Here is a 15794-nt window from a genome sequence, read left to right as displayed (position 1 = left end):
AGTGCCCAAAACATATATATATATATATATATATATATATATATATATATATATATATATATATATAATTTACACAATTAGTCCCTATTAATTTAATTAATCTCTTTTGATCATTAAATTAATTCCAAATTAATTCTTGATCAATACTAATTAAATTATATAATTTCATATTAATATATTAGAACTTATAATATATTAATAAATCATAAATCACCTCTTCTCAAAGGTTCATCCTATCAAATTGTCCTGGTGATATGCAACCCAAATGGACCATGCTACTCTCGGGTCAAGTACATACCAATTATAGTTATGGGCTTAGACACCTAATCCAACAGTCTCCCACTTGGATAAGTCTAATAACTATTATTGCAAGTATGACTCCACAACCTGACTAGCAATCGTAACTCTTAAAAGCCGTTGTCGAACTCTGACCTAGTTAATGACGTGTCCATTAGATAAGGGATCATATATTCCTCCTTTCTAAATATCATATGGACTGAGACATGGATTATAATCATTCTCTCTGTCCATCTGTTGTTTCCCGATTTTCAATTTATGACGACCGACTAATTGAACAAATCAAATCAGTCCAGGCTTGGCCAAGCACTTAGGGGTGTCATCACTAAATCATCGATGAGCCCACAGATGTCGCTTTTATCCACATGTGGTAAAAGGAACTTATAAACTTTGACCCAAATGCTCGCTTGTAGTTACTCATCAAATTACACACAATGATACGTTTTATAACACCAAGTTACTGGTGCATTTACATATGTCAATGTGCAACCGAATCGCAACTACAACTCACATGTCTCCATTTCAATAATATAAGATATTATCGTCTCACAATCACTCGTGATAAAATCCATTAAGTGATTCAGATGAGCATTGGTTGAATCCAATACTCGAATCTTATTCCAGGAGTACTCATGAACACTGTAGCAAAACTTGTGCTATGACTAAAAGTCTACAACACCTCTACAGACCCATTCATGGCAGTCTTGCCACAATACCTACTTCCAAAGTATGATCGACTGTGGATGGTTTAAATAACCTAATTATTCGGGAAGTCAAAACATGCAAAGTGAAACACAAGAATAATACTAATCCTATATGCCCCAAAACTTTTGAGTGTCATATTGATTACTCGTTATTCATTGTATAATGTTTCGAATAATCAACTTAATACTTGAATTAAAACAATATCTATGACATGCTCCAAGCATACACACTTTGTTTGTCTATGGTCCTGACTTTGTGCAATAGATCAATTGAAAAACATTTCAATGATTCTTATTTCACAATTCCAAATCCTTATTACAAGTGTAAGAGTTCCAAATTCTTTTCACTACTAGAAGGTGTTAGATTCTAAATTATCATGCAATGATTCTTTTGTAATGTCTAGGTACCAAAAGTCACAGAGACTTGACCAACGATATTACACAAATTTCCACTGGAGATTGATAAAAAAAAAAAAAAAAAAAAAAACAATTCCATGGAAGCGAAGTCTCAAATTCGAAGTACATTCCTTTGAACGTCCTTCTTTCATAAAAGTTTATAACCTTTTTATATATTCTTAATCTCCAACTCCCAATATATAGAAACATTCCATATCTTTCCATATGACAAATTATTATTAATAGAATCCTGTTTATTCATAATAGTATCAATATGTTCCATCCATTATTATACTTCCAACTGTCCTTAAGTGACTAATCATTGGCGAACCTTAGATTGTCCTTAACAGTTGTTTAATGTAACGCCCGTAGATCCGGACTAGTCAATTTAGAGACAATAAGCATCAAAAATGACTTTTTTTATGGAAGATTATTTAGAAGGATTAATCTTAACCAAGTTTTAGTATATGTCACAAGGTTCCCGTGTACTCAGTTTGACGGGCTTCGTGTTTTCGGCTTCAAGTTTGGGCCATTCTTTTGGGCTTAGATGCTTGGGAATTTGTTGGGTCATCGGAATGCAAGTCTTTTGGACTAGGAAAATTGGTTGGCCTTGAGGTAAGGCCCATGTAAGGGTTTGGGCCTAATTTGGAAAATTAGGCCATGTATGGGCCTTGGATGATTACTTGGTTTTAGGCCTTTTAGATTGGAGGTTTGGGCCTTAGTCTTAGATCAAACTAGGTAAGGGGTAAAATGGTCTTTTTACCTTAAGTATGGATTGATAGTTATAGATTGGATTCCAATTGTTAATCGGGTGTTATTTGATATCGATAACTTGGGGATTTTTCGGATCAGCAATCAGGGATTATCAGTGTGATTCAACAGTGTGAGGTGAGTTTGCTCATTGTGTTTAGCGGGTCGAAGGCACCAATGTCGATCCATGATTGTGCTATGTTAGGGTGCTAGATGTATGTGTGACTCTTACATGTGTTATGCACTTGTATGCTTACCAAGCGGGGCCCGATGACCATTTGTATGCTATGTATCTTTGTGATTATTGCATGTGTATGTGTTTATTTGATATATGTTATATGTATGTTGGGCGGGGACCGATCTGTATATTGAGCGGGGCTCGATGTCGGGCGAGGCCTGATGACGGTCAGGGCCCATTATGTGTTTATTATGTATGGTATGTGGTATTTTGAGGGAACACACTATGTGACAACTGGCAATTCTGGGTCAATCAAAGTCAACAAGTCAGCAAAAGTCAAACAAGCCAACGAAAGTCAACTTGTTAGGACATAAATTTGTGGTTTATACCTTGCTTTTAGAGTTCTCGGTTTAGGACCGAAAACATTATGATCTCGGTGGTACTTAGACCGAAATCACCATGTGATTTCGGTGGGTTTAATGATGTTTTCGGTTGGGTTGGGCTTTAGCAATTAGGCATTAATATATTCAACACATTTTGCTATTATCTTATTAATAATGATCCATTTTTAATAATTTGAATTGTTATGATTCAAATTAAGTAGTTATATATTTTTATGCCACACTGTTTATAAAAAACTAACACTCTTTTTACAAAAGTCCAACTTTTTATAAAAAATGGAAGAGTTGACTCAGTGACATGAGTGTTGCATCCTTTCCAACAGAAAACATTAACCAACATGCATCAAGGCTATTATCCAACAAACAACAATGCTAACATCACCTCACCCCACCCCCTTCCCAGCCTCTCCCCTCTCTATTCTTAGTTGTGGTCGAGAGGTCCTCCAACCCCCCACCATCTTCAAACTTCACTTTTCTCTCAAGAAACAAGTTCAAACCTTCCAAGGATTAATTCTTCAAGTTGGTTCTTAGGATTTTTGGTAAGTATTCCTCGTTAATCTAGTGTTTCTACACACTTTCATGCTAGACAAGATAACTATTATGTATTTATATAAATGATTATATAAATGGAGTTAACAAAACAATCATAATAAACTATAATTGGTATAGGTTGTGGGTCATAATTATTATTTTATCATTTAGAACAAAACATATAATTATTTAAATGTATAATTATTTTTACACTATGTAACCACTATGGAAGGGTAAACTTTCATTTATAAGAAAAAGGGTTTTCATTACACTAAACGTAAACTGGTTAATACAATTTTGCGAGGCATGTCTTCACAATACCTACTTGAGTACATACTAAAGTTCCTGACAATCTCGCACCTAAGCTATTAGCTACAGTTAGATAGGCACATCTAGGGTTGCAAATGTCTAACATCCGACGCCTGAAGAACGTCGTATCAAGCCAACTAGTCGTTAGCACGGTTATAATAACTCACATAGGGTATTAACAACATATTTGGTTTATGGGGCTAACATACATTCAATCGATTTTATATAGTGATAAAACTACATAATACTATTTTCCAGTACAACACTACTTACATTTTTGGTCTTTAGGTTTAAGACTTACAGCTCATTTTTAAAGAAAATATTGGCTATTCTGAAAGCACACTATCATTTTTTTTTACAATGAAGAGTTACCAATTTTTCTCATACAAAACTCTTATAAACTCACAAACTTAATTGTTGACACTTTTTTCAAAACCACTTGTATTCTCAGGAAATCAGTAGACAGGTAACCAAAAAGATTTTGAGGATGGGGCGTCACAGCGTCACGTTATTTACTTTTGTCATATGTATTTGGTATCAAGTGAACAATGTTTTGGATACAATGTAAACTTCTTAAATATTAATATGATGGTTGTATGACTTTGATCACTATTATTCATTATGTTATGATATTGTACATGAAGTCATCCATCCTCAGACGTTTCCACCGTTCTTATTTGAGGGTGTGACACACTAAGCTTTGTGCTTACGGTTTTCAGTTTATGTTTAAGGTACTTCTAGTTACAAAGGGAATGACTCGAGATAATTGTAGGGTACATAACACCTCGTTTCACATTTTCTTGATTTACTCTGATATGTCATGATGATTGATATATTTTTTATCTGGATTTGTATGACAATGTTTTGAAATACTGGTTTTATTAATTTAAAAATAAATTTTTTTGGTTTTATTTTTTAAATTAGATATTTATATATTATATTCTTTATCGTTTATTTTTAGTTCCATATAAAATCAATAAAGTCCTCTATCAATTGGAATAAAGTTTGCAATCATTATTCTCTATCACTGCAATTGACAATTAAAAAAAATAATTTAGAAGTCGCTGCAATATTGATTTTTAAATCCAATCGAAAATCTTCGAGTACGTAATACGTTTTTTAAATCGACATTTGTTTCATATAAAAAAATCTTATTTTAAGGATTAACTTATAATAGACATTTTTTTTTAAGAAATGTTATTTTAAGAATTAAAATGTGTTTGGTTATTCAAAAGATCTATGGGTTACAAGACAGTTTGAATATTTGTTGATTCAATGGATAAGGAAATGAGTTTGATTATTTAAAATCCTACAGAGCGGGTTTGGATCAGATTTTGAAATTTGGGAAAAAAGTTTGGATAAAGGTGGATTCTTTCCAAACCTGTTTCATTGTCACCTCTATTTACATGCATTCATTCCGAGTGTTTCTTTTTGTTAATTAAAAATTCGGGTAATGCCCGAATATACATGCATTCTATTTAAATGCAAAAAAAAAAATCGGGTAATGCCCGAACCTGACTTAACACCCGAATCACCCATACCCGAATCCCATAATTGAATTTGATTCGGTCATTAGTTAGTTTTTTTATTTGGAAAAACTCAAACTACACGAAACCTGAAAGTTATATGAACAACCTTGGCGAATAGTGTTTGAATCTTGAGAATGAAGTTATGATGCCACATCATCTAGAGATATTAATCCATGCAACGAAATATTGAAGACGATGATGTGATCACAACACTAACAATTTCACAAACAAACAAAAACCCAAATTTTTTTGTGTTTCTTAGGTGATGAAAAAAAATTAGAGTTGATTGGAAGATCCAAATATACATCAAATATTTAGTTGATAAGAGCTATTATTATATCTTTTCATTGATAGGAGCTAATAGGAAAAAAAAAAATCTTTCAAGAGTAATAATATCTTCACTATGCGTACCTGGTGGGAATGGTCTTTTAAAAAGGCTAATATTAGTTAGTTACTTTATAATGACGATTTTTAAGTTGGGTGGGTGTTTTTTAAAACATTTTAGAAAGTTTAAGGACCAGTAAATTAGGAAATGCAACAGATTTCACCTCAAATCGGGGTCGGGGTTAAGAGTTTTACTATTATGCCCTCATATGGAAATTAACCTGGTCCTAATCCTAAATGTATTGAAGTTATCAAAATGTGACATAAATGTGCACAAGCTACCAACACTGCATTGCATGTTAACTGCTTTCTAGAAATTAAAGTTTATAGATAAGAAATGGAGAAAGGGTGGGAGTGAGTACATGTACATTATCATCAAAGATTTCTTCGTTCCAATTGGCATGCAAAACGATCAACTGCAGCCATTGCACGAGATGCTGCACCAATGGAGCCTTCATATCTACCATTGCATTAAAAAATAAAAAATAAAAATTTGCAGATAAAAAAAAAAAATTAGAATACAGAAAAGTTGTTGGTTTTCTTACAAGGCAACAAAGAGAAAAGATGGCGTCTTGTATACTATAGCTCCTTCACCCGCAGGCTTTGAAGTGTTCATGCACCTTCCACAAAACCAACTCTCATGTATTGATGTAACCACATCTGCCACCAAAAAAAAACAGTTGAAAATTTTCTCTTCTCTCAACAAGAATCTATAACCTTTAACAGATAACAGCTTACATTGATTTGATTCAATAAAGAAGCTTTCACTCTGGTAATTGCCTCGTTTGATGAAGTTCACAAGCTCGCCTACTTCAATGGGGTCTGCTTCTATACCTTCCTCCTCTGCACTACAAAAAGCATCAACATCTATCTATCTTCAAATCCCCATTGGCATTCATAAAAGACATATGGATGCTTTAGAACCTTCCTTACATTGTAGACAGCAGGCGAGAAGGTCCGGTTGGATCATAATTGATTAGGAGAGCAGCCTTTAATGGTTCACCTGTAAATTACAAATCAACAACACAATTACTGATACATAATCATTGTGAAAAGCAAGAAATTACAAGTGGAATGTGATTGCATACCATCAAAACCAACATTGTTACATGCCCACTTTTCCCAGTTTCTATTCACGAAACCCCAATCCATGATTGCTTGCTGGTTACAAAAGCCAACAAGTAGTAGTACAACACACAAACCTGAAAAGGGAATACAAGTTTGAATTGAAGCTAAGCATATCCATCCCTTTGAATGCCAAATGAAACAACTGAAACCATGTTATCTCCTTATCTTGAACTTAAACGAAAACCTCATTCGCTTTCAATATTATGATGAGTAGTACCACAGTCTGTTTGAGTTGCCCTCAACCCATAAAATGATTTACATATTGCTAAGCAAATTATGGAATAGGAGGTCAACCAATCAAGTATTCCATCAGTCAATCATACAATTTCATAAATTGCAAAAACGAAACAATATTCTAGTTAATCGAAAATTTCATCCCTACCAAGTACCAGGTATAATTAGGGTTTTAAATTCGAATACACTAATTTGAACAATTCCTAGTTTTTTTTAGATATATTGAGAAGCTTACCGTTGGACTGTAAGAGCAGATTCCGGTAAACAAAACCCCCAGCGATGCAAGCTGATTCAATGTCTTGCAGAGAGCGGGATAGTTTCTTCAATTTAGGTTTTTCTTTTACGTGACAAAATAAATAAATAAATAAAAACTAGGAGGGGTAACAAAACATCGTTCTAAATTTTTTTCTTGCTCGGTAATACACGCACGAGATTCAATTTCTTGAAGAGTTTGTGAAAAGTAAGAGCGAAAATATAAGTCTAACTTAACTAGGTTATAACCCGTGAGCATCACGGATAAGAAATTTAAAAATAATTTTAATTATATTATAGCATAATTATTAATATAATAACATGTGTTAGATGATGTTAAGTTGTATTTTTATTTTTGCATGTTAAGTTGAAAAAGACAAATTTATCCTTATAACAAAAAAGAAAAAAAATTAATATACAATTAAAATAAAATTTGTATATTGTTGTCAAACAAAGAAAGTGGAAGTCGATTTTATGCTAAATGTTGTTATCAATTTTATTTTGTGAAACAAAGACCATATACGCATTGTGGGTTGTTTTAAAGGGACCGTATATGTAATTTCATTTTGTGAAACAAAGACCATATACGTATTGTGGGTTATTTTAAATGTTATTATCAATTTTATTTGATAAGAGGATAAAATGAGTTTAATTTCTACCAAAATGAGAAATATATGTTCATCGGAGAGTAGCTTTCAAGGATATATTCGTATGTGATATAAGATAATTAAATTTTAAATATAGTTTCTGTTTTTCAAGGATATTATATATTAGAATATATTGGTGCGTAGAGAGTAACTTTCAAAAACAAAACAGAAGCACAATTTTAGGGATTAAATTGAATTGAATTCCTTATATTAAGGGATATTTACCAATTTCATTAAATCAATCAAAGAAGAAATATATGAGCGGGAAATTTATTAGTAAAATGTATTGATATTTTGCCACATGGCAAACCATAGTTGTAAAAGTTTGATATGTGGACAAATAAAGAGTCTTTTATTAAGAATAGATTTTTTGAAAAAATTTTAATAAAGTTTTAAAAGTTTTTTTTTACTAAAATGATATTAATTATTTAACATTTTGTCCAAATTAATAATTTTTTTTAATATTTAATCAGCAAATGACGGATTATATTATTTTCTAAAAATAATAAGACTTTTCTGTTTGAAAAAAAAAAGTTAGAATTTTATTGAAATTTTTTCAAAAAAATTAAGGCTTTTCTGTTGATTTTCCGCAAAAATATTTACAAATTATATAATTTTTGTAAAGTTGTTTAAAAAACACAATTGTCACGTCTTATAAAAACTTAAGTCCTTTTTTTTAAACACCGACATACATTGTTTAAAGAAGATAATAAAGTTTTATTTTATTCAAAAATTGCTATTAATTTTTTTTCTACTTTCATCCTAAGACCTTTTAATTATTTGGACATTTATCTCTATTGTTAGGATTAAAGACTTCCAAAAACGCTCACAAACACAATTATCGAGACGATTAGAGATTCAACATATTAAACAAGAACATACAAATTTAAAGTTGTTCACTTGGTTTAAGTAATCAAGCTAAGTTCACGACATCAACGACATAAGTCGACCATAAACATACAAACTTTCTTTCCAAAACAAACTAGATGAACGGAAGTTGTAGCTGTTTAGAATCGAAGCTAAAGCCTTAGTCCTCTTCTGCTATGCAACCTCAATCTACAACGTTCTACAACCTTTATCCTCAAGAATCTACGCATTGAAGCGTTGTTCCGGTTGAAAATCAAGCTTGAATGGATGGCAATGTCCATAATTGAAACATATCATGCTTACATTCAAGCCCATTTTTTTCCAGGGTTTTCCATGGTACCGGAAGTGAATACCATTTTCTCCAAAATCATAGAACAATGTCAGACCATATATGCTTAATAGATATTGGTCGGGACCCGTTTGAGATCGAGTATTGGTCCTATGTGCTCAAACCTAGAATACACCATACCATTCGATAAGCTAATAATTTTTTATACATCAACATCCATCAATCTAACCATTTCACATACACATACATTAATCAACATGGTTTTACTTACACAAGCATTTCAATCTGGTGTCAAGTGAGGTTGAAACTCTTGCACTTAATCATATCATTTTGGTGATAGAACTAGGAAAGAATCTGAATGGTTAATTCCATGAAAAAAAATTGTTTAGTCTAATGGAGGGAACCATTTTTAAAGAATGTTATTTCTACATTTTGTCATCATTTATTACTTTTTTTCCCATTTTAATGTGACTTTTAATAATATACATCTTTTAAAAAAAACTTACAGTTTAATTTATTCTAACAAAAATAACTTAAAAATATCTATTTATTAAAATATTTAAAGTTTTAATGAGTTTTATTATGTTAATTTTTTATTAGTATAAAAAACAAATTTAAAAAACTTCACTTATTAATATCTACAGTGGAAATAAACTCAATAATATATCTCTTTTTCAAACTCTTTTTCAATATCTAAGGTGGAAATAAACTCAATAATATATCTCTTTTTCAAACTCTTTTTCAAAGTGTTAATAAATAGTTAAATACTACATCTAGATATATAATACTAAGAAATAATATAAACACTTTGACAATAATTTCCCATCATTAAGAATTTCAAACTTTCCTTTGTATGGATTTCAAAGTTTTTTTTTTTTGGCAACTTTCATTCGAGGTTAAAGATTAAGTAGTCATTATTTTTAACATTTTTTTTACAAATAGTTAGATTTAGATGCCAGTTGGTTAACTGGGACTTAAGAATAAATGATAAGCTGTCATTATTTCTGATGTTATCAATTGTTTGATGAAGTATTGAGTTTGCTTATAACTGTAGGCGATTAGTGGACGATGATTCCAAAAAAACTCATGGAAATTGTGAAAAACTTTGAAGCCCTATGAAGAAACTATTGGACTTTAGACACTAAAACCTCTTTATAGTGTTGGAGAAGCAAAAATTTGATGGACATGAGAGTTTTTGTGTTCATATACACAATACACATTTGTTGTCTCTCTTTATGCATCCATGTGTGTTCTTACTCGTCTACGTGTCCTTTGGAGAACCAAACCTGGCAAGATAGACTGATGCTTCTTATTTTAGTAGATTCGCCGTTTGGCTGACTTCATTGTTCATCATTGCTATTAAATTTTAGAAATTTAATGTGGGTGCACGAACAAACATTGTTATATTTAGTGAAATTATTTTTGAAACTTGCTTACTTTAAGGTAGTCTTCATGTATTTATAATGTTTGTTTTTGACGACACAAATTATAAATTGGATGTCTATTTGATCTTACCATACATGCAATTCCAATGTCTTGATATGTATATTGTACTTGCAATAACAAGATATGTAGAGTTTTCAATCTGAACTCTTGATAAGCACACTTTAATATTATATAAACTCAAAATTATAAGTAACTTAATTCAAGTATTTCTTTTCACTACCAACATTATAAATACAAAAAGACTCAACTTTCAAAGTAAAAATATTTTAAGGTATATATTAAAAGCAAGAAATACCAACATACTTTCATTTATTCGTTATAACATCGGATTTTCATAATTCATTTATATTACATCATTGCATTTTAATTTTTTTTTTATATTAAAGAACAATCTTATTAAAATATCAAAAAAAAAATAAAAATATGGCCATAATTCATTTCTCCGAGGAGCTAATTCACCTCCATATGTTTTTTGGAAGGGAAAATGGCTTACAAGGTTAACCAATTAGTATTTTACATTTTGTCATTTTTTTTACATTATTGACCATTAAACTTTTATTTGTGTTCAAATTATACCATTAAGATGGATTGTAGTAGGTTAATGCTCAATTGGCATATGCATAACATCTATGTGACATGAAATTGGGAAAATGACTTAAAAAGGTAATCAATTGTCATTCTTGTTCATATGTGATCTCTTTTTATACATCATTGACCATTAAACTCATATTTCGTGTTCAAAGTATACCCTTATGATTGACAATAATATGTGAGGGTTTGGCTGTAACGGTTGTATTCTAAGATATGAAGAGATGAAACCAATAATATGGTTATTGTGAGGCATAATTTGAATACAAAATGAGAGTTTAATGGTTAGTTGTGTACAAAAAAAAAAAATCAAATGTAAAAAAGATGACAGTCATTTATCCTCTTAAGTAATTTTCTCAATCTCATATATCACGTAGATTCGGGATGAGCAAATGGACCGGGGAACCGGCCGAAACCGGAACCCGATGGAACCGGTCGGGCCAGGACCGGGACGTTATTTTTGTGGATTTTTGGAACCGGGAACCAGTAGGAACCGATATAACCGGAACCGGTAGAACCGACAAAAACCGGAACCGTATTATGCTATTTTTCAATGATCGGTTCCAACATTTGAAGACGCGACAAGAACCGATAGGAACCGGGAACCGGTAGAACCGGAACCGATAGAACCGTCGGGCCGGTTCGGTTCTTGATTTTGGCCGAAGCCGGTTCCCGGTTCCGACCGGTTCGGTTCTTTTGCTCATCCCTAACGTAGATGATACATATATGTCAACTTGTCAATTAAACGTTAACTTATTACAACCGGCCATAAAAACATAATTTAAATACAAAATAAAAGTTTAATGGTCAATAATATAAAAAAAAAAAAAAAACAATATTGATAATTGATTACCCTCAGGTTAATTTTCATTTTTTTTTTTGCTCTTCCTTTCCAACACGAAAGCAATGATATTTTCGTTTCTTTAAAACTCAAGAACATATAAAGAATATTTGTTATAATTTATAGCTCTTTCAATTTTAAAAGCATGACGAAAAACATATTAAATTTTGCTTTCTTTCAAATTCGAGAGCATTTATTATAAATCCGACAAATTTTCTTTCAAACTTAAGGATGCAGGCTGCAGCAGTGCAGCTTCAGCGTGACTGCATTGCAACCAAAGGTAGGTTGGATGTGACTTTGTGAGCAAGTTGAGAGACCACCATGTTTATTGTATATGTAATTTAATTGTAAGAGCGGTGTCATCTGTTGAGATGGCCGAGTTGGTCTAAGGCGCCAGATTAAGGTTCTGGTCCGAAAGGGCGTGGGTTCAAATCCCACTCTCAACAATTCTTTTATAAAGGTAATTTTTAATTTTAAATATGTGTTTTCTATTAACTATTTTTTAAACTTATAATCATCAAATAATAAAGCCACTTACATAAAACTGACTTTGGTGATAAGAATAATTAGGTAATTTAGGTTACGTGTCTAATTATAATCGATTCTTGAAAATTAAATTACAAAAAATAAATACACACAAGGGTAGCTAGACTAAAAAGGAAATAAATTACAAAAATTAAATTACAAAAAATAAATACACAAAAGGGTAGCTAGACTAAAAAGGAAATGATGTGGGATAACATTATCCTTACAACGGATATGGATGTCCATGTGGCAATACTTAACTGGGTAGAGCATTGAGTCTACTTCCAATCACTGATATCCTCCAAGAAAAAGATCCCCCAAAATTAACTAAAAAGCCACTGAATTTCAATTAGTTAAAATTGTTCATCATCACCAAAACAACTCGAGAAACGAAGAAAAAGAAAAAAAGAAGCAGTATTCACTTCAATATTCATACCTGTTTAGAGAAAGAAAATGTCAAGCTGCAACATGGCATCTGCTGCTACTGGATTCGTGGTGGCACCAAATGTAACCTCCAACACAACCATGGCGAAGTGCACCATGGTTAAGTTTTCATCCAACTCCAAGAACACCAAGTCTTCCAGACTGGTGGTTGTAAAGGCTGCCGAGGAGGCGGCACCACCGGCTGCCACCACTGAAGCTGCACCAAAGCCACCTCCGATTGGTCCCAAGAGAGGGGCCAAGGTAATTACTCCACAAAAGCCAAAATTAACCTAACTTTTTTCGTTCCTACAAATATTAACTATTATCCAAAACAATTTCAGGTGAGAATCCTCCGGAAGGAGTCCTACTGGTTTAAAGGTGTAGGCTCAGTTGTGACCGTTGATCAGGTAAAGCTTTTTTTTTCTTCGTTTTTATTTTTTTGTGCAAAAGTGGTTGTTGATGTTGAATTGCTGATAGAGTATAATTAATGTGATGTGCAGGATCCAAAGAGTCGCTATCCAGTTGTTGTGAGGTTCAACAAAGTCAATTATGCAAATGTTTCCACAAACAACTATGCATTGGATGAGATCAAGGAAGTTTAGATGAGCTTCTTGTGCATGTGTCATTCTACAATTCCTTTTATTTCAGTCTTTTTTTGCCAATGAATTTGTAAAAATAGTTTCTCAGTTCCTCGAGTGCCTAAATTTGATCAAATATATTGTTTGCGATCCCTTTGCTTCGATCATAAAATATCATCATGCATATATATATATATATATATATATATATATATATATATATATATATATATATATATATATATATATATATATATATATATATATATATATAGTTATAGTTATAGCACTTAATTAAGGGTTACAAGACTTCTATATAATATTTATTTCAATGAACATATGATAAAGAAAGATATATTGTTATGTGAACCGTTAGTATGATAAAAGTAGTTTCAATATAAGAAAAGTTGTAGAAAATTCTATATACGCTATACAAAAACCACATTCTGAGAAATTAGTTGATATCTCTCTTTTAATTGACAAAGCTGTTGTGTTTGTGTGCATACTTTCATCTTGTTATCTGCTCTGGCTCTCCAAAGACTTGAATTTCTGCAAAATAAACACCATCAAATGAATGAATGAGACTATGAGAGTTGTCTACTTGAAATCAACCTTGACTATGATGATTGATAAGATGAATCACCCATTTGTTGGCTTCAGTGAAGTAAATCGGAGCAACAAATGGAGATAATTAAATAGTATTGGAATAGATGGTCTGATGAATGAAAGTAAAATAGTAATTTAATTGAGGGCATTGCTGAAGATGAGTCAAACCTTGATAAATTTGAGAAGTAATAATAGTAAATGAATTTTCAAAGAACTCTTCCATCCATTCCATCAAGAAGTCCAGACCACATTCCTTTTACTGGAGGTAACTGTGCTACAAAAGCATTCCAAGGTGGGTACCCCACACCACTCCCACGAACACGACCATCCATTCGTAGAGATAAATACCTTCAAATTCACCAATTTTATGAATTCTTCTTGTCATTTGTGAACGTGAAAAAACAACAATTAACTTGTGCATGCAATATTCATAAATAATTATATATAAAAAAAAAAAAGGCTTACACAGGAGATTCAGGTGATACATTGGCCAGTTTTTTCTGATCGTCTAGCCACCTGGAGTATGCAAAAAATGTTTACCATATGAGAAAATAATATTTTTTTTAAAAAAAAAAGTTAAGTTAAGGCACTTACTCGGACCATTCTGGTGTAAGAAGAGGTAGAAGCTGCCAGAGTCGTCTTCTTTTGTTTGTTAACTCCGTCATTTCTTGAGTCTCATCAAACTCAAAAGTAGGTACGTTTCCATCTGTTGAAAGAGGCACAACAAGCACCCCTCTTTCTATGAGTTGTTCAGTAAATGTTTCACTAAGTTTGAAGGCCTCTGTAATGAAGGATGAAGGTCCAGCAAGGATCACAAGACGTGCAAATCCTCTAAGTTCACTAACAGTAATTGTCTTCTTTTCATCTACACGCAGTTTAAGGTTTGAGAGGTTTTCTTCTCTTGAGAGCCTGGCCATTTGGGCGTTCTTGATTTTGTTCTCTCTGTAATATAGGAATGCAAAGAGAGATGCAGCGCCTATGTCTATGCCTAGGCCTTTGGCAATATCAATCACTGAATCTGCTCTTGAAGGATTAGCCAGAGCACCAATGAGTTGTGTGGTGGCTATCAGTCCACCAAGAGAAGCTTGTGCAATGAAAGCGATATAGAAAAACATCCTCACTGATCTGAAAGGAGTAAGAACTTCACTCCTGATCCTGGCTGTTGAACTGAAGATCAAACAAACCAACAATTTGAATTTGATTGATTAATGTTTGCAAGAACTCAAGAATTCAGGGAGGGTTTTCTTTTACTTCACAAACTTATAGTAACTGAATCGAAACTAATATCTTAAAATCCAACACAAAAATAATTCGTAAACATTTCACTAGGTTTGAAGGTCCAGCAAGGATCACAAAACGTGCAATTCGTACAGAGCAATTCGATCCATCTCATCATATAAGTGTGAGTGTGTGTGGAAGAGCGAATTACCTGATTTCGGTGGAGGACGACGGCTTAGATACAGAGCAAGTGACCAATAGAGGAGCTTTCTTTCTGCTCCTGATTGTAGCGGTATCACGGCTGCTGCTGCTGGTGAAGACGGAGGCCAATTTGTGGCCGTCCATGTGGAAGGTAAAACCGAAGCATTTGGAAGTTTGATGTAGATTAGTACAAGCGGCAGTGACGATAGCGAGCTGCGCCATAGTAGACATGTCGTCGGCTCACTCAACAGTCGCCGGAGAACCAGCAGTCGGCGGCAGCTAAAGTTGTAGTAGTATCACCATGGTGTTGGGTGGTTGTTTGTTTTGTTTTCTCATCATTTTCATTTAGTATTTTAGTTTCATTTCTTTTTTGGATGATTAATACAGCGCCACGTCTAGCCTCTGAGACCAGATCAATGCAAAATATGAAATAAAGTTTTTTTTTTCTTCATAATTTTATTTTTTGAAATTT

At 32.6% G+C, this 15794-nt stretch overlaps 3 protein-coding genes and 1 non-coding gene across 5 annotated transcripts; 2 read left to right on the top strand and 2 right to left on the bottom strand.

The window, feature by feature from the left end:
• Positions 1 to 5689: 5689 nt before the first annotated feature.
• On the bottom strand, positions 5690 to 7245 carry LOC145017462 (Profilin family protein). Of its 2 annotated transcripts, none has more exons than XM_078975494.1 (6): positions 7077 to 7245; positions 6568 to 6872; positions 6413 to 6482; positions 6218 to 6327; positions 6025 to 6139; positions 5690 to 5939 (listed from the first exon to the last, which is right to left on the bottom strand). In XM_078975494.1, the coding sequence occupies exons 2-6, from the start codon at positions 6629 to 6631 to the stop codon at positions 5855 to 5857; spliced, it is 444 nt and encodes a 147-aa protein (XP_078831620.1). In that variant the 5' UTR covers positions 6632 to 6872; positions 7077 to 7245; the 3' UTR covers positions 5690 to 5854. The 2 variants fall into 2 exon arrangements, with proteins under 2 accessions (XP_078831620.1, XP_078831619.1); XM_078975493.1 differs by having other exon boundaries at positions 6568 to 6681; positions 7077 to 7242.
• A 4891-nt stretch (positions 7246 to 12136) lies between these two features.
• TRNAL-AAG (transfer RNA leucine (anticodon AAG)) lies at positions 12137 to 12217 on the top strand. Its single transcript has one exon. It is a non-coding gene; the product is annotated as a tRNA-Leu (tRNA).
• Positions 12218 to 12631: 414 nt separating this feature from the next.
• PSAE-1 (Photosystem I reaction centre subunit IV / PsaE protein) lies at positions 12632 to 13469 on the top strand. Its single transcript, XM_078975440.1, has 3 exons — positions 12632 to 12980; positions 13061 to 13126; positions 13220 to 13469. Exons 1-3 carry the CDS (start codon positions 12750 to 12752, stop codon positions 13319 to 13321), a joined length of 399 nt encoding a protein of 132 aa, XP_078831566.1. The 5' UTR covers positions 12632 to 12749; the 3' UTR covers positions 13322 to 13469.
• A 206-nt stretch (positions 13470 to 13675) lies between these two features.
• On the bottom strand, positions 13676 to 15678 carry LOC145017694 (LOW PSII ACCUMULATION-like protein). The gene is made up of 5 exons (XM_078975682.1): positions 15333 to 15678; positions 14498 to 15070; positions 14369 to 14419; positions 14072 to 14251; positions 13676 to 13846 (listed from the first exon to the last, which is right to left on the bottom strand). The coding sequence occupies exons 1-4, from the start codon at positions 15551 to 15553 to the stop codon at positions 14110 to 14112; spliced, it is 987 nt and encodes a 328-aa protein (XP_078831808.1). The 5' UTR covers positions 15554 to 15678; the 3' UTR covers positions 13676 to 13846; positions 14072 to 14109.
• Between the last annotated feature and the right edge of the window lie 116 nt (positions 15679 to 15794).

The sequence above is a fragment of the Lactuca saligna genome, chromosome 9 (genome assembly GCF_052625555.1).
Source record: "Lactuca saligna cultivar CGN05327 chromosome 9, ASM5262555v1, whole genome shotgun sequence".
NCBI classification, from domain to species: Eukaryota; Viridiplantae; Streptophyta; class Magnoliopsida; order Asterales; family Asteraceae; genus Lactuca; species Lactuca saligna.
The sequence above is the reverse complement of the archived record's forward strand: the minus strand, read 5'-3'. Positions and strand labels throughout refer to the sequence as shown.

Coding starts and splice junctions, on each gene's coding strand:
- LOC145017462 (XM_078975494.1), bottom strand. CDS start 6,631: ATGGATTGGGGTTTCGTGAATAGAAACTGGGAAAAGTGGGCATGTAAC. Junction 6,483..6,567: donor TAACAATGTTGGTTTTGATG/GTATGCAATCAC, acceptor TGTAATTTACAG/GTGAACCATTAAAGGCTGCT. Junction 6,140..6,217: donor CTTTATTGAATCAAATCAAT/GTAAGCTGTTAT, acceptor TTTTGGTGGCAG/ATGTGGTTACATCAATACAT.
- PSAE-1 (XM_078975440.1), top strand. CDS start 12,750: ATGTCAAGCTGCAACATGGCATCTGCTGCTACTGGATTCGTGGTGGCA. Junction 12,981..13,060: donor GTCCCAAGAGAGGGGCCAAG/GTAATTACTCCA, acceptor AAACAATTTCAG/GTGAGAATCCTCCGGAAGGA. Junction 13,127..13,219: donor CAGTTGTGACCGTTGATCAG/GTAAAGCTTTTT, acceptor TGTGATGTGCAG/GATCCAAAGAGTCGCTATCC.
- LOC145017694 (XM_078975682.1), bottom strand. CDS start 15,553: ATGTCTACTATGGCGCAGCTCGCTATCGTCACTGCCGCTTGTACTAAT. Junction 15,071..15,332: donor TCGTCCTCCACCGAAATCAG/GTAATTCGCTCT, acceptor TTTGATCTTCAG/TTCAACAGCCAGGATCAGGA. Junction 14,420..14,497: donor CTTACACCAGAATGGTCCGA/GTAAGTGCCTTA, acceptor TGCATACTCCAG/GTGGCTAGACGATCAGAAAA.